General features: G+C 38.4%; 1 protein-coding gene across 1 annotated transcript in view; it reads left to right on the forward strand.

The window, feature by feature from the left end:
• The window catches only part of CAMK4 (calcium/calmodulin dependent protein kinase IV), a 138,111-nt gene that overhangs the window by 84,865 nt on the left and 26,451 nt on the right, over positions 1-26,795 (forward strand). The window contains exon 5 of the mRNA XM_041399178.1: positions 7,295-7,367. Within this exon, the coding sequence (XP_041255112.1) occupies positions 7,295-7,367 (73 nt within the window). The remainder of the gene's footprint in view (positions 1-7,294; positions 7,368-26,795) is intronic.

The raw sequence follows: 26,795 nt of genomic DNA on the forward strand, positions 1-26,795 counted from the left end.
TTCCAGTGACTCTCCAGACTGGTAATTATATTCAGTGTCAATATTAGGAAAAACTTTTGTTCTGTAAATTCAGCCAGTATTTGTTTGCCTTGTCCCCAGTAGGTAGAGAGATCGTGATTACTTTATTCTTTAGAGCAAATTTTATAGGAAGCTCACATGCAGCAGAGGATTGTGAAAGACTCTATTTTCTTTGCCCCTGCAATCTTTTGTCCCCCATTATGTTTTCTATGTTTCAGTTTCTGTCTATTGAAAGTCCTCCACATTCCTACATCTTTCCCATATCATGGGACCCTTAACTAGTCAGAGAAACCCAATTAAAGCCCCAGCACTTGCTGTCAGGCAGCTTCATTGGTGCCTTCAGTGCTGCTCTTTTCCCCTCCCCAGGCCACTGTCTCTTTTGTAAGCCTTCAGGGGTTTCTCTCTCCACCCTCTCTCAGAAGGCAGGAGTTGTGACATGCTTTAGTAATTCTGTTCGCTGTATTGCCTCACGTAGCCCATTACACAGAAACTTTTGAGAGGGGAAGCTTGCAGCCAGTTCATGAGCACTCTGGCTTCACGACTTCTAGAAGCAAAGACTATTATTTTAAAAAATATCTTCTGAGATAAACTTGTCTAATTTTTTCATCTAAAGATGAACTTGTCTAATTCTGTGGGTGCAATAGTAAAGCTGAGTTGGAAGTAGAAAGTTAAAGAGGGGAAAACAAATCCTAGTATGGGCTATAAGAAATATGTAATCTTTCTCTAAATTCTCCTGCATGCCACATTTATCAGAGAATGAGTCTTGCATAATACCAATGGAGGAAAAACAGTTTTCCTGAATGACTGCAGTGCTGAATTTCATTTCTAAACACAGTACTGAAGAAAAACTTCTAGTTTGTTTCACAGGGAATCAGATCCAAACCCACATCAGTATTTCCCATTATCTTTTTTTCAAATGACAGACTGGCAGTTTGAGTCATTAGAGACAATAACAGCTAGTCTGCTCTGGAGTATGAACATGGTTGTAGAATAAGGGAGATTCTGAATCAGAGCTACTTGTTAAAATATTTATTATTCCTCAATTTTTTGGTATGAAAAATGCATACATATTTATGCGGGAAACCTTTTTTTTTAACTAAACAAATGCATCAGATCAACTAAGAATTGCAATCACCTCAATACAGACAAGAACTAATAGATCTGTGAATCATTCATTGAGAAAATGTCCCTTGTGGAAACCATCTTGCTATTGAATAGAGTGATGTAATTTTCTTTTCCTGTTTCTGCTAGTTTTTAGTCTCACTTTATCTTGTAGAAATCTTCTAATTTCATTTTGAATACAAGAATTTGCATAAGAATTGAGGAGTTGCAGAAAAAAAATCTCCATGACAACAAAAGCATTTTAGATAAATTAACATTTATTGTATAGAACCAAACAATTTTTTAAATGGTTAGCACATACTGGCATTGGAATAGAACTTGTATATGTCTCAGGCATTGTCTTGCCTGAGACTGTAGATGAAGTAGCATGACACAATCCACAGCTAAAATGTGGCGCAAGGGTTTTGGGTAAAAGCCAGCTAGAGGCAGAATGAAAATTACCCTAGAAAGAGTCATGTCTTTTTTTAATGTCACAGTAGTTATAAAAGATGGTCTGCAAGGCACATACAGGCAGTGCTTAAAGAAAGCAAAATAATGTTGGGAACTGATAAAGTATAATAATTTTTACTGTCTTAGATGGCCAAGTTGGTTTAGCAGGACTTTTGCAAGCCACATGATATGTTTCTAAATTCAGCTAATACTCAAACCACATTTTGGAGAAATAGTATTTATAGCAGCAACATTAAATAATTGCTAAGTATTGCAACTTTTAGAGTAACTGTTTAGATAATTAGCATAAAAATAAGTGCATTTGCTAATATGAGTTAAGGTAGGAAAGCAACAGACTTTACCTGCCCACATTTTAGGCAAGACTGGAGGATTGGTGAGGTGGCCCACATGTGAGGGAAGCAGAGAAGAAAAGCTAAGAATAAGAGAACTAGCGCATGTAGAGCATGGGGGAGGAGAAAATAAGTTTTTAAAATTGTAGAGGTTTCAAATTTTCTTGATCAGCAGGAGCCATGAGTACATGTTGAGTTTAAAAATGCGGGAATATTCATTGTACCAATACCAATTCCAATACCAATGAAAAATAAAAGAGAAAGAGGCTTTGGTCTCAGGGACAGTGGTCTCAACTGGAAGTTTCAGGCATTGCCACAGTGAGAGGCCTGGAGTAGTTCTGTGGAGGGGGGAAGGGTGTTCACCGTTCCTCACTTTTAGCTGAGAGCTGTCACTATAACAACAGCAGCAGCAAACACTGACTGGGAATTTAAGGCACTGTCAGTCTTGCACAAAAGAGGTGTGTGCTGCCAGTGACTAGCCCAGTCTAGCATTCCCTGTCATTGGATGAGTCCTCTCCTTGCTCAAAGCAGGTTCCTGGGTGGTTTTCATTTCTTTTTCTACCAGTGCAGCTGTGCAAGCTCTGTTTCGCTTGCTGGACTTGGAAATAGTTCACCCCCTGTTTTGTTACTCTTTGAAAAATCAAACCCCAAACCTAGTCATTTCCTTCTCTGATGAAATGTTCACTTGGTTGTTCCTTTAGGAGACTGATTATTTTCCCTTGCCTGATGTGCTTGCTGTTAATCCTCAGAAACGTGTTCTAGCCAAGTGTAAAATTGTATATCAATATAATTTTAATACTCCTCTGAAAATTGATTCTAAAATGATGCATTGGTATTCCCCATCTCTTTCCTCCTTGATTTTCAGGTCCCATGTGTTTAGCCTAGCCAGACTGCCCTACCAGTAATAAATTTTTTCCCCTACTAGTAATAAAATTTCTGCAGAGCAGGTGTGGCCACTACCTCCCTCTCTTTACTGGGATGGCCCACTGCTTTCCATGGCTTCACAAAGATACAGTGAATTAAAGCCCAGTATCAGAAAGAATGTCCCAAAAGGAGTAAAATCCATTGCATGTTTTTCCATATTACACTGGAGGCTGCAGGTATGGGGTGAATGCTGGTAGGAGTTTATGTATCTACTCATGAAGACATGCAACATGGAAATATAATTACAAAAATAGCAAGAGCTGCAATTCCATGGTACTGAGGCTACACTGAGGCTTCTGCAAAACTAAAGAATTTATACTGCAAAAAAACTTCCAGTGCTCACAAGGAACAGAAATGCTGGAAAGGCCAGTTGGAGTCTGGCAAGGATTACTGCAAATTATGCAACACTTGAAGACATACATGTGTTTGATGATGGAAGCTGCCAAAACATCAGTGTATGCCTCCCCACAAACACATTATGCCATTTCCACATGCTTGCTGGGCCGCGTGATGCTGGGGTGGTTTTCACACTGCTAAATCTGTTATAGCCCCATTACCTGTCAAGGCTCTTCCACCTCTGGGCAGCAGCAGCAGCTGAAAGAGCAAGACAGCACAGATTTCTGTGGGGTGCCCAAGCCCTGCAGGCAGGCAGGGATGTGTCTCAGCATCATGGGACTCAGGCTGTTCCCAAAGGACATCTCCATCTCTGCTGGCACTGGGAGAGGGTGGTGAATAGGGGCTCTGGGAAGTATTTCCCAGCTCTTCTATATAGAAGGAGGCAGATTTGTCTCAAATATGATGACATGCTTGGAAAGACAAGATTGAGTGAGGTGGTGCTTTGGGAGAGCTCTGGCTTGCTGTTCATCTAGTAGCCATTCTGCTAAATATGTGCCTTGATGTATAAAAATGTAAAAATTGGATCAGTATATGTCAATAAATGTGTATGCATAACGATGAAAAAGGGATCGTACACAAACAGGCATTGCATTTTTCCTCAGTCTAGAATGTCTCCATTTTGAAGTTCTTAAATTTCCTGGATGCTTGCAGCACCAAATTAAGTGCTTTTCCACCCATTTTTTCTGGTTTAAAGCAGTTCCCTGCTATCTTCCTCACAGTTTTTCTCTCCAGCACCTTCTTGGCCTACCTGGCTTGTTCATTTGCGTATCAAAGAAAATATTTAATTAGTTCCTTATTGCTGCTGTTCCTATCTATCTATCCTTTCAGCAAAAGCTTAATCTTCCTTCACCCATGATTTGTCAAATATCATCCTGTAAACTAGATGTAAATAGTTGGGGTTTGCTTCAGTAATAGTGAAATAGGATATTTCTGCAGGTTTCCTTCCCATTATAGAAAAAAGGGCAATGAGTAATTGTTAATCTGCAGGCTGAATTTGAAAAATCCTTTTAAAGAAGACACATTAGTCTCAGGTAGGAGTCTTACTGGCACACCTACCATTTGTCTTATATAAACTGTCTCAGGGAGGATGCAAAAAATAAATATGCAAATGATCCCCCAGCATTACTATATGACCTAAACTACAGGATAATCTTCTTTCAATACTCTGCCTTACTGCCTAATAGCCAGGTTATAGTCCTAAAGCAGTGTACCATTAGAAATAAATTTTCATCTTTAGAATGGGATATGTCTTTTTTCATTTATCGCTGTCACAGAATATTAGGTTTTCTATTTACTATATTATTATTAATTAAGAGTAAGGTTTCTATTCTCAATAAGTCTGAATTCTAGACTTCTGGAAAACTGGAAAGGTAATTCTGTATGACATAATCTGTAATTGGCTAGTGCATATTGTTCACCCATAGCACTGGCAAGTGGATCCAGTGCATTGCACAATATTTATACAGTTGTTTCTTATTGCTTTCCAGAAATATGGGCCCACACTTCATAACATTTATTTATTTTAAATGCAAATTACAAGGCTTCATCTACAAGGTCTTTTTGTTTTCTTTCTGTGTGTTTAATATAAATAATGAGAGCAGCATGCTATCCTCACCAGCACTGTCTAAGTCAGCATGGACTCATCTTGAGGTCAAGGGGGCAGCCTTGAGTGTCTCTTTGATTTTTCCCTTGCTTCCAGTGGCCAGGTAATTAACATTGGCTGGGCATTTACAGAAAGTTCCTGTTGTCTTTGGTTTTGATTTTGAGTGGAGGAAAATACAAAGCCATAGACTGCCTTAAAGGGTTTTGTTTGGGTTTTTTTTCATTCCCCTGGTTTATGTGTTTCAAAAAAATAGAAATAGAAATACCATACTGTAAATAGAGAATATTTTTGGATTAAAGGAAAAATGTAAATTGAATTGTAACTGCATTACTTCTTATTTCTCTGATCTCGTTCTGAGATATATTGGAAAAACAGAGTATTCTAAATACTGTTTAAACCTTCGAACCCGCCTCATGCATTTCTGAAGTCAGGTGCACAAGGTCATTCTGCACCTGGTGGACTCAGTGCCTGGGGCAGGGTGGATGCTACATTTGGCACATCTGGCTGACACTAAATACTTCATTTGAATCAAAAAGGAGGAGAAAGCAAAGACAGTATATTTGGGGCAATGAATGCAAGAGCATTAATGGGGCTCAGGTCTCACAATGTAATCCAACACAAGAGGATAATTCATCCTGAAATGGCTAAGGAGTAATCTAGACTTCAAGCATAATGTGGCATTTTATTGCATAATTTTTAGGTTTTTGCAACCTCTTTCCTATACTTCAGGGCAAAAGCCTAATATAATGTCTCAGTGAGTAAGTTTTCTTTGTTTTCCCCTTATGGTGATAAGTTCCAGTAAAACTCTCCATAATGGTGTAAACAGATGACCAAAATAGGAGAAGGGCTGAAGGCACAAAAAAAGCAAAGGTGTTAAAAGAGTGCATATGGCATGACAGCTGAAGGGTTGCCAAAAAACCCAAAGAACCTAAACCAAACAAGCTTCTAGAAATATTCCCAAGTAATTATGCAGCAAAGAAATAATGATGAAATAGAAGAGCTGCTTGAGAGGGTTTACTTGCTGTTATTGCTGCCACATGAATAGACTCAGTGCTCTGTGAACACAATGAGTGTAAAGGTCAAGTAATGGCAGCTGATTGGTTATATCCCTGTGTAGACTGCTTCCCACAATGCCATGCCAGTTGCCTCTGCTTCTGGTGGAGGGCTATCTTTGCATTTTTTCTTACTTCTAATCACTTGATGCTCTAATGAGTATAAAGTAATGCTTTTCATATGTAGTTACTCACACCTTTCCTGTCAGTTTTGTGAAGCTGTGTGGAAATGCACTGATGGTAACTCAACATTAATCTGTTATTTCAGAGAAAGGAAGTGATAAAAAGTGCAGAGCAGGAGTAGTGGGGAGAAAGAAGGGTAGTCTTCCTGCCACCAGCAGAGCCTTTTTATGGATCTTGAGGCAGAAGGCCTTTCCAGTGACCTCAGACATTAAAGGTTCCTTGCTGTTCTGCTTCATGGGGATTTTAGGATATTGTTTTATAGAACTGGATTGTCTGCTTGCAGAACATCATTTTATAAAATATCTTGTAGGCACCACAGGTTCGGTTTCTAGACAACATCTGTCTATGTTTTCTTGGGCTCTGAAAAATTAATACACTAAAAATATCAAGACTTCAGATCAAAAGTCTGACCTTTAAGGTAACTTTCTGAGGGACAATTATTGTAGTTCACAAATACTATGCTCAGTTAAAAGCATTAGTAAAAACACTGTTGAGTGTTTTAAATAGAATATTAGGATATCTTAATGATAGATCCTTCTTTTATTAACTGCTTGTACATCATTGTGCAAACCTGTGTCTACTGCTGACAATGTAAGAAAAGGTAGCTTTTCTGAAAGAAAAAAGAGATTTAGTTGTAAAAAAGCTTGTATATCTTTGCATATAGCATCCCCAGCTTTCTACTGAGGGAAAAAAAAGACAGTTGTTCAGCCCATCACACTTGAGGAATAACTTGAAACTAGTAAAGTTTTACATCAACATTTTTTCTTGAATAATTCAGATCTGTTTGGGCATAGCATAATTCTTTTGTTTTATAACTAACTATCTATCTGTCTACTAACTAACTAACTAACTAACTAACTGGGGAGGAGGGGCTTAAGTTAAATATAAAAGTAAAAAACCAGTTCCTACATGATGAATAGTTTTGTCTTTCAGTAATTCAGTTTCCTTGAGTGTCAGAAAGTTTCAAAAACTTTGAATTAAACATGTACATATATTATGAGCATTTTATCCAGTTGATATCTTACCTCCTGTATTTCATTTAACTGGAAATCAAGGGTAACTTAAATTGCAAAAGGGCTATTTTCTAGTCTCTTGGGGACATTCCACTGTCCTGGTCATATTTAAATTTGATTGCTTGCTACCTCATTTTTGAAAAGCAGCATCTACCTTCACTGTTTATTCACCTTGGTGCTTAATTGTGTTGCTTTTTTCTGTAGGATTGTGGAAAAGGGGTACTACAGTGAAAGAGATGCTGCTGATGCTGTCAAACAAATCCTGGAGGCAGTTTCTGTGAGTATTTTCTGGCATTTCATGCTCAGCAACTTATCTTTCATCCACGGTTGCTCAATAAATACTTGTGTGTGAAAGAGGCAGTGTGCACAGGTTTCATCCGACAATTAATTCCATACCAATCATTTTTAAGGTAATCAGTGACACTTTGAAGAATTCCACTTCAATCACAATGACAGTACTGTTGAGAGAGAGCAGAACAATAATTGTTGCCAGTAGCTTTTGCAGTTTCTAATATACCTTCTTCCTCTTTATGTTTTGTGCTTTTCAAACATTGGATTTTTTTATATAATAATTTCACATTCTATTAATTAGAGAAAGGCATACAGATTCTTGAGGAAGGCTTCCAATGTCTACATACAGTATTTCTGTACATTTTCTGTGCTTCTTAGTCACTTGTGGATCTTCCATCTGATTTCACACCAGATGTTCTCCAAACCAGCAATCAGATGCTGGGGAAATACTTAAGAAATTAATTTGCCCAATGTCCAGTGTGTTAGTACTGTTCACTTCCAGTACAGAAGAGAGGCGACAAGAGAAAAGAGAGGTCAGCCTGCAGGGCTCATTTGAGGGATGTCAGTGGTGAGGCAGGTTCTATTCAGGCCATCCATGGAAACTCAGTGTCAAAGGAGCTGTTCTCAGAAATGGACTGGTGGTGATTACTGGCCTCTGCAGAAGGTATCCAGAGATGAGATGAAGAGATTACTGGTTACAGCAGTAATTCTGTTCATCAGAAGGAGCAGGGCAATCTGGGCATGTTTGCCTGGGATGATAACAAAATACCTCAGTGTGAAAAGCCCCTATTGGTAGTATTTGTGAGCCTGTTCACACTAAATAAGATGTGAGAACTGGTGTTCACAACACTAACTGCACATACTGCAAGACCATGCATGTTCTCTTCATGGTCCGTTCTGAATGATGTGATGTCTACTGTATCACTCTCATCCAAACAAATTTAAATTATGTATTTTACAGTACATCATAATACATTTGTATAAACTTTTAAAATTGGCTCAGATTATTATTTTATTACTAATTTTTTTCTTTCTGTTGAAGTGCCCCAGTTAAAATGGCTCTACGTTATTTAACATTCTTTTACAAAAAAATTATTATTAAGTTCTGCTGAAACATGTTATTTTAAAGCCAGAACAAAAGAAAAATCTTCAGCTTCTATGAGCTGTAATAGCCTGGCTGAAATCAATGGAACAGTGTTGTATGAAAATTAAAAAGCTGATTTTGATACAAGCAATACTCAGGATTTCTAAGGTTCCTTGTAGTAGATCCCTAACTAGGATGAGCTGTATTCACTTCTGCTCTTATAGCTGACACCAGACATCTAAGCCAAAGCTGGAAAAGCTGTGGAAGTGGCAGTTCCCAGCTTTGCAGCCCTGCTGAAGTACTCTGATATATTTGGGCTATAAACTTGACAGAATGGTGTTTGTGAGCAGGACAGGAGTTATTGTTAGAAACTGGAAAATGCTGCTGTAGTAGAATAATATTTTCAAAATAAAATGAAATGTATCCACAGATCATTCTTAAAATCAAATATTTGTACAATTTGTATAATAGGCAATGCCAGTGAATACCCTTCAGGCCCCACACAGGCTTTTTTGATGTATGTAATTTTTATAAATTGCACTTTGAAAAAGCAGCATCCAGCCTTCCTTTTGCTGACCTCTATTGAGCTAAATGTTCTATAAGGCCCCTGTTCAGGCCTGTAGCTATAGTCATGGATCTGTCCTTGCAGTGGACCATTAATGAGGAGGTATTATGTCTTCATATAGCAAAGGTTTTTATGAGACACTTCTAAAGAATTTAATAAGTGTAGACTGGCATTTTAAAAGCACATAAGCATTTTTTATTCAATTTCCTTTAAAATTGTTAAAGCAAATGGACTAAATAACAGACTAATCAATAAAGCTTCTGGGTCTGTCTGGAGTTTGTGATACCTGAATACCTGTGCGCCCAGCTCTAACTGGCTCACCAAGAATTAGTCAAGCAGCCAGAGTACCACACAGAAGATTAATCTGAATCTTCGTGTCACAAATCCATCATAAATATATCAGACATCTGTAATCCCAAGATCAGAGAAAATAACAAAACTAGTATTGTTGTGTAGACCTCCACATTAATTTTCTCTTTTTTCATGATTTTCCTTTTTGCTATTTACATCTGATCTGGAGTTCCCACCCAGTGACTGTATTTGCCCATAGAAGGAACACATTACATTTTTTTCCTCTCTTCTCCATTTTTGCCTTTTCCATTATTCTTTAGTTCTTCTTCAAGCTGGGAGATAGCTTCATTCATAAAAGGCTTGTACAAAACTAGGTCAAACCAATGTTCAGCCCTTTAGCTCTTCTGCTGGGGAAATACAGGTGGAGAGGTTTTGTTGCTATCTAACAGCACAGGGAGATGAGATGGAATTTCATGATTCCATGAATGAGTTTCATGCCTAAAGAGGAGGCATTTGAGGGCAGTTTTTCTTGGAACACTATTGGAATTTCTCTCAGGGAGTGAGTTGCATGCAGTGTGGTCTTCTTGCACACTTATTCTAGTAGCAGTTTTGTTGTTTTGTTTTGGGGTTTTTTTTTTTGGGTGGGTTGGGGTTTTTTTTTTTGGGTGGGTTGGGGTTTTTTTTTTTGGGTGGGTTGGGGTTTTTTTTTTTGGGTGGGTTGGGGTTTTTTTTTTTGGGTGGGTTGGGGTTTTTTTTTTTGGGTGGGTTGGGGTTTTTTTTTTTGGGTGGGTTGGGGTTTTTTTTTTTTTGTTTGGTGTGGTTTGGGTTTATGTTTTTTTTGTTTGTTGGTTTTGGTTTTGGGTTTTTTTTGTTTGTTTTTTTAATGAGTGAGTTTCTGCATGCAGATGAGGCCAGATCTTCACTGGTTATCTTGAAGAATGAGTTGTTGATATTTTGGTGTCCAAGTAGTCCTCAAAAGACTGGTCACAAAAGGAATACTGTACTCTTTTTTAGGAGAGGAACACACATCTATTGTTTAGCTGGTTAAACATTATAAAATTACACTGGTTTTTTGTGGGGGTTTTTTTGGTGTTTTTTTTTTTTTTTTTTTTTTTTTTTTTAACGTGTACTTTTTAAATCTTATATTTGTTGCTAAAAATAATTCTGTTCCTTCTTACCTATTCGCATTAGTGTATACTTTGGAATACTTTCTGCTTGGGAATTAAAGTACTCTTCTCAATATATTTAAATTTGAAATTAAGTATAAATTAAGTATAAACTTTGGTTTTTGTATTTAGGATAGTTACTAGTATATGTACTATATGTAGTTTTGAACACATCCATCAGTCTCTAAATTAATTTCCCATCAAATTTTACAGTAATTTATCTTCTTAGAGCGGCCCATTATCTTGTCTAGATAGGAATATTTTCCTGAAGTTATGTGTGGAACTCCCTCCATTTATATTTTTTAATTTAAATTTTCTACTGCTTCAAGCTTCATTATAGATCTGTACTTCTGTTCAGATCATTGTCAATTTTAAATTAACAGGGAGCATGCTGAACTGTCAGGTATGGTGCCAAAGCCTGGAGGCACTTAAGCAACTTGCAGATTTGAGAGAGAAAATTTAGATTAAATGTTTCTATCAATTTCAGGGAATTTTAATCCGTCGAATAATGAACTGTATGTTAGTAGGTAAGAACCTACTTCTGAATATGCAGCTTGCAAGCACATTTACAATATCTGAGTTACTGGTGTGTCTGACAATTAAAGCTGAGGCCAAATGAGCTAATCAGACTTCTAAAGACAGGACAAGACTCAAGGGAATTTATTTAGATATTTGGGGGGTTTGGCATTCAAAGAAAAATGTGTAAGAGATAAAGATTATGCAGATGTTTCCTTTTTTCTATACAGTCATTGAGTTAGTTCTTGCTGGAGATAGAGACAATGAATGTATTTTAGTTTTAGCCACCAGCTACAAGGTGAACTTACTTGAGGTGTAATTGTCATAGGTTTCTGAAATTTTTGAACAAGGTGAATGTGTTACATTTTCAATATATATTTAACAAGCCTAAAAAGGCACACCATAAAAAAGGATAAGAATTGGGAAGAAACATGGAGATCAGTTCTGTAGAATATGAAGTCAAAATTAACAGAAGAGAATGGCAGGGATGCCTAGGTATTACAAAAGAGGAAAAAACTTGTCTAAAATAGTAGCAAAGTTTGGGAATACTCTATGTAGGAAGAAAAATACTATGCTTGATTGAAGATATGGAAGAACATTGACTTCCTCTCTTTAGAAGATTTTACAAAGGATTTTCTTTTCAATAGAAGAGGCATTTGTACCTTCAGTTTCTCCCCCTTCACTGATGAATCCTGAGTGTTTTCCATCCTCCCTCTGGCAGTAGAGAGTGGCTTTCTGAGTCTGCTCCTGGTATAAGTGTTTTTATCCACAAGGAGGAAGTTAAGGAGCAGCCACTGTTCTGATCTAAGACTACCCCCCAACCCCTGCTTTTCTGATGGGGAAAGAAAGGGCAATGTAAAATTCTTCTGTCAAGTGTTCTGTATGTTTGCTTGAAAGTGGAATTTCATAATCTTGCAGGTTTAGACCAGCTTCAGTATGTCTTTAACTATGTGGTTGTTGCTGAAGACCAGTGCTTGGTACTATAAGACAAGGAATTTGCTAAGGATTATAATTTTGTACTGTATTCCCTTTGGCCATTCCCTTTGGCCATTGCCCTTTTTACAGGCTCATAGCTTCTTAAAATAGCAGAGATACTACTTTGATAGTGGTTGTATTAGACTGCAGAATAAAGAGATTCTAGAAATATTTTTAAAAAGGACTTCCGTAATAAACATGCCTCACACATACAATAAACCCTGTGTAACAAGGAAGAGTGTCAGACATAGAGGAAGAGTGAAATAAGGGGAGAATCTATTGTTTGTTTGCATTGTATCTTATAATACAGTGAAGGCAGGCAAGGACTGATGGTTGGATTTGGATTGATATCAGGATGAGTTTTGCAGGTAAATTACTTTCATTCTTCCTGAGCTGGGTGTATTGCCAGAGCAATGATCAGTAATGGTTCCATACACAGGATAATCTGCTTAGAGGATGAAGGCATTCTTAATGAGTCAGTTCATAATATTGCAAGCTTACATTTGATTGCTTTTCATGTTTGTTGTAGACAGATTTTAAACTATTTTTTCTTGTTACTGGGGAGGGTAACAGAGTGGGACTTATTATCACACTAATCTGATTTATCAGTGCCTTGATTCAAAATTGTTTTTTCAAAAACATTTTTGACATCTGTTTTCCACTGAGTACAAGGTTCCTCTTGCAGCACAGATATTGAAGAAGAGTTACAGTCAAAAGAGCCCAGCAATGCTGTCATCAGCAATGAGGAAATGAGGGTATTGTATTTGCTATTATCACTAATAGAGGAAATAGAGTGAGCAGATTTATTGTATTACAGTTAATGTCCAGTGCAGCAAAAAGTCAGGGTCATATTTGCCTAATTGTTACTATTTTTATTATGCTTTCATCTAGGTAAGATGTCCTACGCTTGTTTTCGAAACACATCACTACAATATTAATTTTGGAAAATATTTGGAAATAACAATGAAAGTGACTAATTATCACTTGTTTTAACTCTCAGCACACCACAAATACAATGCCAAATTATGCTGTGTTTGAGTCAGTAGCTGATACTTAGTCCAAAAGACTGACATTTCCAGGGACATTGCTGTCTAAGAACTGACTGGGTATTCAAGGATTTGACCTTTTCCCAATTCATCACAGGGAGATGGGCAATTTTTCTGCACCTTCATTTAAAAGTTGAATTGTTGGAAATATTGTGTGAAAAGAATGCTGACCCTGTCCAAAGGCTGAGTCTATCTGCCTCATTCACTGATTCTTGAGGCATTGTTTGGTGATGGCCTGGCCATCTCCTTTAGAGAGGAAATAGCATAGGAAACGAGCTCTGTGAAGGTCTGAGTCTTGTCTTTAGACAGCCACACTTCTGTATGTTAGCCAGCACAAAGTTAGCAATTAATAAGCACAAGCAAAGGAAAACAACTGTGTTTATCTCAGACCTTAAAGTGCTACTACTTCTTTTATTAAAATAATTCTTATTGCATGTATTTTGCAAACTGTAATGCAGGGATAGGGCACTCAAATAACTGTTCCTATGGGAGACACTGTTCACTCTGCATCTCCGAAAAGCACATACTGCTATATGAGCTTGGCAGGGCTGTGAAGGTTTCTGAGTTGGAGAAGCTCCTAAAGTATCCTGAGATTCTCACATACTCTGTAGAAACAGTAAAAGTTTACCAGCTGGGTGCTGCAGAGAGAGTCAAAAAGAATTGATGAAGACTAAGGAGGTATCAGAAATTGCCCTGGAGGAAATACCAAAGTAGGAAACCATCCAGCTGTGCATGGAAAGATAGAGGAGAATTGTTAAATGACACTGCAGGAGTGCCACAGGTAACTGCTGCCCCTCATGCAAACTGTGCAGCCTTGATAAAGTGATAGCGGTGAGGACACATTGCAGTATTTCACTAAGGACTGAAAGGCATCTGGTTAAATGTTACATTTAAAAAGAACCACCTTTATAGACGTCACTACTTTGTCCAGAAAAATATTTACTGAAGCCCAAGGAAATCCTTTTATCCAGACCTCCAGGAGTGTTTTCTCTTTCCTAAGCCAACTGTGATTGTAAGACTAAGCAAGGACAGGCTTATCTCCTTGTGTCTTGCTGTTCATGCATCAGTAATCATGGTAAGGAATAAAGAGATGTTGATTTCAGGAGTAAATTACAAGGGAACCTGTGAAAAGAAAGACAATTGCCAAAAAATTACTCAGTAGTATTATTGTAGCCTTAAGCAATTTTGCACCTCCAATTTCATAGTACTAGACTGGCTAAGATAGCAGCCTCTCAGCAGAACAACTGCTTGCAAAATTGCATCTTTTTTGTTAAGTTCTATGGAAACTTACCAGAATCCCCATGATGTGATTTGAAAAAACAGGAAGATAATTTCTTCCCTTATGGGGGGAGATTTCTGACATGCCAAGAAGTTGTCATAAACTAAGATTGACTGACACTGATCCCTTTTAAATAGACTACCTAGAAATTAATCAGTCATTGTTTCAGTGCAGTGGATCTATTTCTGTGGCCCTGGTAGCCTGAGTGAATCATTTAATCTCTCAAGATCCCTAACTGATCCCCTGAAATGTCAGAAACTGTGGATGTTTTGAAAATTGTAATGAATCTGTTTTTCTCCTTTTTCATTTACTCTTTTCTTATTATTTTTATGTGTCTGAGTGGCTGGTTTACATGATGTTGTCACACTTGTTTGCGAAGAATGCTTTCTGAAGGCTTTTACCTCCATTTTATTGTTTATATCAACAAATCCAGGGAATGCCTAGACTTAAAATTTCACACACTCCTTCTTTTCAGTTGAGCTTTACACAGACTTCCATGTTGGAAGAGCCAAACCCTGGCAGAGGTCAATGTTGAAGGTAATGCTTCTGGCAATCAGCACCACCCCACTTCCTTAGATTTGAATCCATGATTTTACTTCATGAGCTAGAAATAATGAGATCAAGTATTTATAAGAAACAGTGTGTCTCCTTGGTTCGGGTAGTGGGGGAAAAGGGCTTTTTTAGGAGCTATGTAGATGGTGCCTGAATGAAGGACATAGTCAATGGTAGTTTGATTTCTGGACATTGACAAATTTGACTGTTTGGTGAACAGTGCTGGATGTGAGGATTTTGTTTTATTTTCTGACACAAGTTCTTGTGCAATAGTAAGGATGGGCAGCACCTGAAGTGTTAACAAACAGTACATTTCGTTATTGAAATGTGCTTTTCCAAATTCTCTGCTCAGCTGAGTCCATCTGATGAGCAGCAATAGCAGAAATAGTATGCTGTCAAAAAGTAAACATATTAATATTTTTTTTCCTTATGTTTTAAAGTCACTTTGTTTTACTATTGTGGTTTCCTGTCTATAAAATATTATCATATTTTGTAATTATTATCATACTTTATGGCAATACAATATACAATTTCTTAATTATATTTGAGTGAGCAAAATCTAACAACTGTAGAGCTAGGTATAATAAATTATCAAGGCTACAATCCTTTTCCTTGCATCTGACTGTTCCTGCTTCACTGGGGTTCTTATATCTTTCTGTGTGACACAATGATGGATTTTTTTATAAGAAACTTGGAAAGTCAAGCAATAAAATCTGTTAAAATTATATCCTTCGTTTAAAAATCAAGATTTAATCTACAATTCCATAAAGATTTGATATATCTGGTATGGAACATTGTTGCCAACAAAAATTTCAGCATGGTTTTCTGTGCAGATACAACCAGCCTGGAATAAGTTTGCGCTTGTGGCTGTCTGGAAGGATGAATAAATGAACAAATTCAGAAAAGATAAATTTGATAGCTCCATGTCTCTCAGAAATAAGAGTTCTTTCTTCCTGAGTTCTGAGAGAGTGCTTCATTAAAGTACGTTTAGTCTGAGCACCACATGAGCATCCAGCTGTACACAGAATGTCTTGTTTTGTAGTCTTGTTTTCCTTGATGACAGGACTAAAAAAATTTCTTCTGGCTGCTTCATTTTTTCCACCTTGTGAGAGAGATGTTTGGTAACATCTTAGTTTCTTGTAAAATGTATTTGAAATTATTCAATAGTCTGAAAAATTATAAGTTGGAGGGAGCAGACTGACTCCCTACATCTTCTTCCTGAAGAAAGAAACTGAAGAAAGAAAACTGAAGAACTTCCTGAAGAAAGGGTAGAAGACAAAAATAATGCAGCATATGTCCTAAAGAGGAGATCTATGCAATCAGGGTTTACCTCCCATATTTTACTCATGTCAGTCCTAGTTTTTGCTTCTGAAACCCTCTCTCTGACTCTGTTTCTCATTGGAAATCCAAAGTAGGATCGACAAGCAAGCAAGTGTTGGTTCACAGTTGCAGGCAGACAAGGTGCCACAGGTACCTCAGCTCCCTGCCTAGTGAGAACTGAGAGTTGCTTTCTGCAGACACCTTCTCCTCAGACAGGGTCTTCCACCTCCCAGTGACTGCTTCTTCTTCAGGTTTGCAGGGCTCCCACCAACACCTGCAGGAGCCAAGGGAGGTTCCTGCCCTGCTCCTGCTCCTGCCCGTGCAGATGCTGGTCCAGAGGTGCACAGGCTGGGATCTGCCAGCATTTTTGCTTCCTGTGCAGGGACAGATGGAGGGGTGGTTCCCCTTCATGTTGGGTGCTTTCCACAACTCCCATCCTCCAAATGGTGCAGTAGGGTAATGCCACTTACTGCATACCCAGATTTGTAAATTAAGTATTCTGCTGTTCACATGCCTACTGGTAAACCAAATAGATGAACCTAAGCCAGTTTTTTTTTTATAAGAACAACATAGTTTCATACAAAATATTCTTAACAAATCAGGGGCTATCTCACTATTTTGAAGGATTCATCTGGTTTTCTGTGAAAACATAAGTCCTTGCAATAATTTTGAATGGATGATTGTCTAGAAGGGCAAACCTATCAAAAATCAAATTAAATTAATCACAAAAAAAATTAGAAGCTTCCATCTCTAGTAAGCTTTGAAATCTCTAAGCAGGTAGTGTGAAGAAAAATCTGGTAACAGGTAGAGAACCAACTGAAAGACAAATTCTGATATACTTTGCTTTTAAATACCTGTGTAGTCACTAAAATTTGCAGCAAGGATAAGGTCCAGTATGTCACTTAAATATAAAATAACCATTTTCAGCCCTACATGTTTTTGCAATTCTTTCCATGTGAGACTGCAGGATGGCTCCTGTGCTGAGTTGACTCTAGTGTTATCAGTGGAGGTATTTCAGCTGCCACTTTCCTAAGCTTAATTTCAGAGTAGGGGTCTGCGAAGGGGCCCCCATTTAGTCAGGTAAAGACCTTCTTCCTTTCCAGACTTGCTGCATTTTCCCCATCTCTGCTAATCCTAAGAAGCAGACTGAAGCAGATATGTCTGAGCAGATCTTTGAGCATGTGTTTCAGGAATGCACAAAAGGTTTTTATAGTTGCATCTTAGTGATAATGAAGAAATAACTGTTTAAATAACATAAGGGTACTTTCCAAACTATTGGATAAGATGAGTGATATAATTGGGTTAACATTGCTGCAAGTGAACTGGTTGGTAAATAGAAATTGGAATAGCTAGCACAGCATGTCTATTTTGCAGCTCTTTTTGAGGTCTGTAACCCCATAATTGGAGTTCGGGATCACACATGGTGACTGCTCCATGGTGCACCTGTGCTCTGTGGCTCACATCACACCTCAGGCTTTAGAGCTGATGGGTAGCAGCCTGCCACTGGCAGAGTGGCCTCTACTCCCGTGTTCCTGCTGCCACATAGATGTGAAAGACAAAGCCCTGGGCTCCACAGCTCCCCATGATCCACCCTGTGCCAGATTCCTCAAAAAACAAATGCCAGAACTGGCCAAGTTTAGATCTGTAATTCAGATGGCACTGTCTTCCCCAGAAAGCCTTTTGTGTGTAGAAAGCAAAGGTTCCTGAAATGCTGTCACTCTTCAGGTTTGATACTCAATATGTTGTTACACAGAATGGGCATGTGGCTCTTCAAGAGTAAATTATTCATCCCTTACCATATTACTATTTTACTTACTGTTCTTCCTGGACTTTATTTTCCATGACCTTTTCTCTTTATTGTTTCTCAGAACTGTTTGCTTTCTGCATGAAATACAGACCAATATATCTAAATAATGAAAAGTCATGGAGCAGTTCATAGCTTTCTGTCAGTCTTCAATTTGATTGATTTGCTTTAATCACAGAGCTGATGTCTGCTATCTAGGCAAAGAAAATTAAATTATTTAACATGGTAAGACACACCTAAGCAAAAGAAAAGTGATTCCCTGGGCTATTGTTTTCAAATACTATCAATGTGCTTTGGAGAGCTGAGTTTGTTTCAGAGCTGTGTCCAATGTGTAGTAAACTTGGCAAGGGCCTTTGGCTGAAATCCTTTCATGGAGCTTTGGACGTAGTGACACCAGAAAAATAAGGCTGGTCATGAGGCATCCCTGTTGGACCTCCACCACAAGAACAAACCCTTAATCATATCCCTTCCTTAAAGACCAGCTAAAGTGATCTCTGACACTGCCCTTACAAAAATTCTCATCTGAAGCCAGAAGTGATGAAAAGAGCCTGACAACCCTTCACAGAGAAGACCTTAAGACCCTCAAGATCCTACTCATCAAAAATGTGGAATTAAAAACGCCATGTACCCAGCAGGGTATGTGGCCCTTCCAGCAGGGGCTGCGGACATGTCCATCACTGGCCTTCTTGACTCTGTTTCTTGCTCTGCTGCTGCAGCATGATCTTGGTTTGTTACAATTACAGTGCTCAGGGGATTCTACAGTTTTTTCTGATTAGAAAAAATAGTTTGTATTTTGTCAGTATTCTGAGCTCGAAGTTGCATGTGGGGAAGGAGGTTATCTTCTGGAGGGACAGGGAGATAAAATCCTTCACTACTCTTTTGGGGGGTGTCAGAGACCACTGGGACCTTCTGTGTCATTCTTCCTGTAATCCCGTCTAGTGACAGCTGCATTCATGCTTTTGGGTTGATCAATAAATGCAAGACAATGAAGGATGGGAGGCCATAAATCCTCTCCAGTTTTTAAATGTCTGGTCCATTCCTCACAGTGCTCAGCATGGCAGTAGAGAGTAGAAACATGTATGCGGTGTAGGGAGGTCAGGAATCCAACTCTAAGCCCCTCCCAGGATGCAAAATATTCTGCTGAAACAAAATTGAATGTAGCTTTATGCCTGTTGTCCTTCCCTTCCAATACAGGTATAGGCACCTAATGTTATTTAGATTTGCACAGCAATAAATCACAGAGATTTGAGAATAAGCTGTTGCATCTGGCATGCTGTAGTTTCTTCATCTGCTACCAGTTTTGATTTACTCTGAATTACAAACCTAAATGTGTAAAATTTCTCTCAAATACAAAAGAGTGAAATATTCAAGTAAGATTTGTGCATTTGGCAATGGAAGTAATTGTACATAACATTTCATGAAAGAACTGCTGTTTATCTAATGGGATGGACATGTGGGACCTTACCAGAATAAGCAGCTGATTCCTCTAAGTTATTATTTACTAATGTACAGTGACCAAATTGGTCACTGTACATGACCAATGTACAGTGGTGAGATAGTTCTGAAATCCACTTTTCTTAGTATCTGTGCCAGGAAAATATAATTTATATCCTTCCTAACTTAGGGGGAAGGTTACATTTTGTGAAGTGAGAGATCTTTGCCTTTACTGATTTGCATGGGTTTTATTCAGTTTCAGGAGGTTCAGTCTCTGGTTGACTTCTAGCCCTGGTGATATTTGCTTTGAATGAAGAGCCTCACTACTGAGAATCATTTAAGTGTCCAGTTCAAGCCACAGAAGTTTTAAAGACTCTGTTTCTTTAAACAAAGTAGTAAACATGATAGGCATTGCACTTAGGAAGAAAGGAATTTCTGAATGCCATTGCATTTCCATTCAGAAGCATCGTTGTATTTCAACAATTTGGAAAGTCACTTTGAACTTGGTGTGGACATTCGTCCTTGTGATTTGTCATAAATCTTCCTTTGCAGTGTTTCCTTTGCATTTTTTGTTAATTTTGGGGGAGGGGGGAGTGTCTAAGCAGGAAAGCATGGCTAACAAACAACAGTGGAATATTCATTCTAATAGGTAGTGTGTGCAGTTTAACAGGTAGATGAACTTTTCTGCAGATATTGTTGATAACACTAGTGGGCTTGTTCTGTTCTTGAGGAATCAACACTTACTTTGAAAGGAAAGAACTTAGGTTTTAATTAACGTAGAAAACTCTTTAGTGTGATTTAGTGGTATAAGCTGTGATTTGTATTTCAAACAAGTCTGCTCAGACCAAAGCATTCTGCATGTTAAATAAATGCAGCTGACTAATAAAGAATTTTAGAAATAAATATTTAAAACACTGTCTGTTTGGCTTTTATTAAGCTTCCTTACCCGATTTCAACATAAAGAAGAATAGATTGTTAGAAAAAGGGTGTGCTGTGAGATGTAACATGGACACAGTGGCATATACCCAGCACCAAATCTGTATAAAAAAAAAAAAAAAAGCTGAGATTATGCAGGGTTACACTTTCTGAGGCTGGAAAATACACCACTCTACAAAAAGGGTGTGCACACCCTTGTTGCAAAAATGAAGTGTCACTAAGCAGATGCTCTACACCATCCCACTGTCCTCTTCTGGGTCTGTCTGGAGTGGCTCTGCCCTCTCCGGCAAAAGTGTTCAGGCACTGGAAGCAGCAGCAGTGCATGCTGCCTAGCTTGGGACAGGGATGGTTGCTTGGAGCCTCAGTTGTTCCTTGTTGATTGATGAAAAAGGAGAAGAGAAATCTGTGTGTTTCTGCCCTTATTCACCATTGCAGCAGTAGGTTTTTATCCAGGATTTGCCTTGAGAAGTAGGAGTCCTTAAACAAAGGAAATTATGCCTTCCGATGTGGCTGGAAAAAAATAAATAGTGGCCTTCAGCCATTTAAAAAAAAATACAGTTCTCTTGGTTGCCAAAATGAAAGCCTCTTTTTAGTATTTGCTTCTTTAGTTTTTTAGAGTTCATAATTTTGTCATTTCTCTTGAAAAGATGTGGCTTGTTTTCAGGAAAGGACTGAGATGTCACAGAGTCACATTTTTAAATACTAACTATAGAGAAGTATATTCATCTTATTCCCTAAGATGTGGCATGTATAGCCTCAGGTGTTGTGCCCTGCTAGGCTTTGGCTGAAGCAGGTACAACTGTCCCAAAAACTGAAGCCCTTTAGACTACAGATTGCAGGCCAGGTCCTGTCCTGAATTTTAGAATACGTTCGTTTTGACAAGTATTTTCCTTTAAAAAAAAACCCACACTTTTTCTAGGGATTTTATTACCTCATTTTTGCGTGTTAAGTTCACAGTGAATAATCATACCTCCAGAATTAATCCTTCTTGATTTCATGCAGGCTAGGCAAAGGGAAGGGAATATGTTCTGAACAGGGAACTAGAACATTATTTGCCCTTTCACCAGCAAAATAAAAGCAAATAAAGCCTAAGCTGAAATAATTTTACTTCTCTTGTTCAGAGTTTTTTTTAATGAGACATTCCAACAGAAAGCAGCTATAATGTAGTACTTTCCTGACAGTCGTAATATATATTATTGCATGACCTTTCCCTTTGCTTTCATAATTCTGCCTGCCCCAGCCGCGTGGTGGGCAGCCAGCTACCTGCTGCCTCCTTCCAGGACGGCCATAGCTCACCAAACTGGGCCTTAAAATCCTGGTCAAGGATGTTGTCCCTCAAGTTTAGTAGGGACTGATGTACAGCACCAAGAACAAATGCACAGCTCCACATGGAAATGGTGTTACTGAAACACACATTCTTAATTTTTCACCAGGGTGTTACAGGTTAAATGCTCTTGCTTTCTTCTAAAGAAAATGTGTCTGGTTTGGTTCAGTTGCTGTACAATGTGCTGGTGTACATTTATATGCATACAGTCATCCATGTAATGTGATAGTCTGTAGCTTAATGTTGCCTCCTCTCAGTAGACACTGTGGTAATTTTTTTGTGTGTGAAAAATACCAGCTTTTGCTCATAATTCACATGCATACTGTTACAATTCTATGATAAAATCTTCCAAAACCTGGGATGAGATAGCTTAAGCACAGTGACAGTTAAGATAATTGGGTTTGTCAAAGAGGTAGGTGCAGTAAATTCACTTTAGTGGTGGAAAATGTTGGCATTTTCATAGGTTTTCATAACATTTTTTATCTATTTCTGCTAAATCATGTGTTTGATGGTGTGCTTGAGAGTTTCTGTTTCCTTCTTTGGAAAAAACATTGGTTTGTAGGAAACTGTTGTGACTTTTTATAATAATTTTTGTCTAAACACAGTTACTGTCATCTCTGCAAGTTCAAAAAAGCTGAATGATGACTGCAGCGGCTGAAGCTCCAAAGCTTTTGTTCACTCATTTAGCAGGGGAAAAAAATACATCCTATACTGAAAATCAGGCATGTATTACATAAAAGTACAGATTTTACTGTGATTAAATCCTCCGTCTATGGAGACCATCAATGCTGCACTGAAGCCAGTGGGGTAAACACAGCAATTAAATTTGGTCTTGTTGACTCCAATGTTTGGAAAAAGCATCCCTGACTTCACAGGTGTGCCCACTTTTGGGGTCTTGAATGGTGCTCAATCTGAAATTCAACCATATGTTTCCATTGTCTCCATAAGTTCTAGGATTTTTGCTGTTGCCATCATAGATATATCTTCTCATAGAGCTGTGATCATGAGACCAGTCAGCTTTTTGCTACTGCATTCCCGTTGGAAACCTCCTTTGACCTCTGTGATTAAGTAACAGCTGTGGGTTGTCATTCCTCCTTCCATCTTGTCCATTCTTGTCTTGACAAACAGCATTTGTTTCCTCTCACAGCCTACAGCTATTGTTAAGCCAAATAAGCCCATATGTTTAATCTCTGCTCATAAGAACATGGACTTCAGGCTTAATAGATTTTTTATTGGGAGGTCTGAACCTGACTGCAACCTGTTCTGGGAAAACTCCAGTCTCATATTTCAGGCACACATGCTCAAGGTAAAATAATTCAAAATTAAACAAATTCTCCTGATGACTCAGATAGACCTTATCTTTACATGTATCACCTTATATATGTAAAATATTGCATCTAACTTTATTAATCTTCCTTTGCAAAATGAAAATTTTGATGTTCTTCAAAATTTGCTTGTTTTTCAGTCCAGAAAACTCTCACTATATAAGTTAAATGTTACACCATGTAGTAGCATCATCAGCCTGTTTTGGTATCTGATTTAAACCAGAGTCTTGTGCAGCAGCACCTCTCTTCATGATAATATCTCCCCTGCTGCATCCAAGGACTGCATTTTTCTGTTGCAAAAATGGCATCTCTCCAGGAGTTCACCCTGTGCATCTGGGATGTACTCATAGCACATCTTGTGGTGTACAAATACACCTAAGCATCTCTCTCCCTCTTGCATTTCCAGCTGACAACTCCTCACCTGTGAGCTCAACAACTCTGTATAGGTGTCCAGTAGCAGGAATAATTACCACCCCTGAGGGAAGTTGGTATATTACATATTCCTGTGCACCTGCCAACATGGAATGCAGCTCATCTCTGGAGTGGTCTTATGAAACTGGTTATATCTGCTGTGTGAGGAAAACAGCAGAGCTGTGTGTACTACAGGACATGCTGCCAGGATGCTGGAAGATGCATAGAAGATGCGTATCCATAAACATGGATAAAGGCTGGTACTTAACACAGATCCTGGAGCATGTGGGTAAGAGAACAGTGCAAGGGGATGTGAGAGACCTAAGGAGAAGGAGGTGGAAAGGCTAAAACAAGGAGTCTGATAATAGAGGAGGGACAGACCTTCATATGAGCAAGAAGATACCAGTAGCTTGACTATTTAACCCTGTGAAATGAATAACTGAAGAGAGAAGTAAAATAAGGTACCCTGAAACTAGTTTTTAAAAAGGAAAAGAAAACAGCAGCAACAGAAGCAAAGATGGGTTATAGGCAACCTATTAGCTGGATTATGTGGGCTAAGTTAAAGGATGGTAATTATCCAAAAATCAATGTGACTAAATGTTAAAAACCTAAGCAACAGAATGTACATAAACTGGAGATCTCATCATAGACAAGACTGTGTAAAAGCTCAGCCTTGTAGTCTGCAGTGCTATCTTTGGTGTTTGACAAAAGTCTCAGTGAAACATATGTTTGCAAATTTTATCTGAGCCTCACAGATTGAAATATGTAATTTTCAGCAGTACCTTTCCTTTCCATCACTATTTCAGAGCTACAAGATCTCTCTGCACCACATTACCCCTTGAAGTGGAGCTAAGCAGCCCATTAAATCTTTCCCTTTTGATATGTCAGCAGCTTGAGTTGTTCTTACCTGACAGAAGACATTCCTCATCTGAACTTCTTCCAGTGCATCACTGAGCAGACAGAAAAGTCATCTCCTCTTACTTGTTTGCAGTGTTTTGTGTACTGGGGCTTTGGCTGAGCAGGGATCACCCTCAGTGTGATGCTCACCCTGGCAAGCACTGAGCTGAGATCAATACTTAAGGATGTAGTTGTCATTTCCAGTTCATCAATGAAATAAAATAGTCCCAACTCATTGTTTCCCTTCTGGCCTTCTTACTTTCAGCCTGTGTCCTCCTTCAGCCCAGCTGCACAAATGCTTGCAGCCAGCTCTTACCCAAGAAATAGGATTTTATGCATGGATTCCCTGTGCATCAAATCCTCTTTCTGCTAATTAGCACAACACACAGAAGCCACCAAAAACTACAACTAAAAAACACTCAAGAAGCCATATTTGGGGCTTGAGCCTGGCTCAATGACAGATGCCTGCTCAATCTGCTCTATCCCTCCCTTCCTCAGATGGGCAGACGAGGAAAAAAACAACAAAAAGCTCATGAGTCAAGGGCAGGAAGAGATTGCTTAGCAACTTCCATCACAGGCAAAGTAGACTCAATTTTGGGAAATTAGTTTAATTTATTACCAATTAAATCACAGTGTGATAACGAGAAAATATTCTCTCTTCTCTCCTTGAAATGCTGTTGCTGTGATGAGGGAATTTTTTCCCCTTCTTAAATACCTTATCCCAGTGTTGCTGCCCCTGTTGCTGATGGCCAGCCTTGGGTATATCTTGGAGTCAGCTGGAATTGGCTCTCTTGGATGGGGGGAAGCTTTTTGGCGGCTTCTCACAGAAGCCACCCCTATAGTCCCCTTGCTCCCAAATCCTTGCCATGCAAACCCGGCACCTTTTACTATAAACAGGAAACAAAGAAATACCATAGTATGTCCTTTATAGCTATACTTGCGTCACCTTAGAAGCAGTTCATCATTTGACCCACACACACTCCTCCTGGAAGGTTGCCCTGTATATTTGCAACTTTCACAGTGAGGAGCCTTTTTCTCATTTCTGGCCTAAAAATATTCATAGCTACTTTCTAGTTGCTTTTTTTTTGTGCCAAGAATGGGTTAGCTTAAGCCTGTTCCTTCTACCCTGCCTGGTGTTGATTGCTGTGTACTTGTAGAGGGTCATCAAATCCTCCTTCTAACCTCTACTTTGCATTGCTGAATAGGGAAAATTTGGCATTGTCTCATCAAGCAACAGCCTCTCCAGTCTTGCATCTATTCCTCGTTTTCCAGAACAGGTTTCTCAACACCAAGTGCTTTCCTTGCTTTGTGCTCCTGTCTACTTTGTATTCTCCTACTGATCTCTATTTCAGTCGGTACAACCATCAGCAAGACCTCCTAGACACCAGAGGTAATGTTAGATACTTCACTGAAACCCAGACATATTCACATCTGTGATTGTTGCATGAAGTTTACTATCAAAACTTCGAAGAAGAGGATTTCTTTCCCTCTAAACAGTCCACAGGCAGGATGTTTTCTCCTTCAGCATTGGTGTTTATATTCACATTTGCCATTGAGCCTAGTCCAGTTGTAGTTTGATAAGAAGAGGTTCTGGAACACAAGTGGCACCCCACTGTTCTGAAATGTGTTAAAATTAACATTGATTTATCCTCTTTTAGCACTTTTAGTCTTATGGAATTGTTCAACTATAGCCTGCAGAGGCTGAGGGGGTTCACATTCCTCTTGTGTAATCATACCATGCAAAACAGTGAAAGGCTTTGAATTTTTACTTTTGTCTTCATAATATTTCACATTTATAATACAGGTCATAGCAAGTCAGAAACCTCTGTGATTTAAAAAAAAAATAAAAATCATAAATGATGGCATTATAAACATTGAGATGATGAAAGCCAGGGTGTTAAGATAGGATATAATTTTCAGTCATCTCTTCACAGTTTTTCAGTCAGGTTGTTGTGTTGTTCTGATCAATAGGAATTTAGCTGTTTATTTGAATAAGGCCAAAATAGCTTTTTTCTGTTTATGTGGATTTATGTTTAGATTCAGAGATGTGAGAAAAAAGTTTTACATCCTAGCTGTCATTCCTGTTTCTCATTACATGTTTTAGATTTATTTACTGATATTTTGAGTAAAAGACTTTCTATACACAAATTTTAATACAATCATTCCCTCAATTTGGAAATTACTGTAGAACAATAAATACAATTTGTATCTCATACTTATTGCTAGGCTAATCAATAAAAATCTGTGGACAACAGGAATCTGTGGACCAGATTCTTAATTATCCTGTTGTGTCCTTTTAGTATGGGAGTAAATTTAACTTCAATGCTAATCTTTAAATCTCTTGTACTTGATACAAAAACACAAACATAGATTAAAATACAAAAAGAAAAACATACTGCCACCGTATATCCAGCCCTCAGGGCACAGTGATAACATGTGACTGAGTGTTGGTCATTACATTCAATTCCACAGTTTTAAACCAGAAAACT

Source organism: Onychostruthus taczanowskii, unplaced genomic scaffold (assembly GCF_017590055.1).
Source record: "Onychostruthus taczanowskii isolate IOZ18803 unplaced genomic scaffold, ASM1759005v1 scaffold158, whole genome shotgun sequence".
NCBI classification, from domain to species: Eukaryota; Metazoa; Chordata; class Aves; order Passeriformes; family Passeridae; genus Onychostruthus; species Onychostruthus taczanowskii.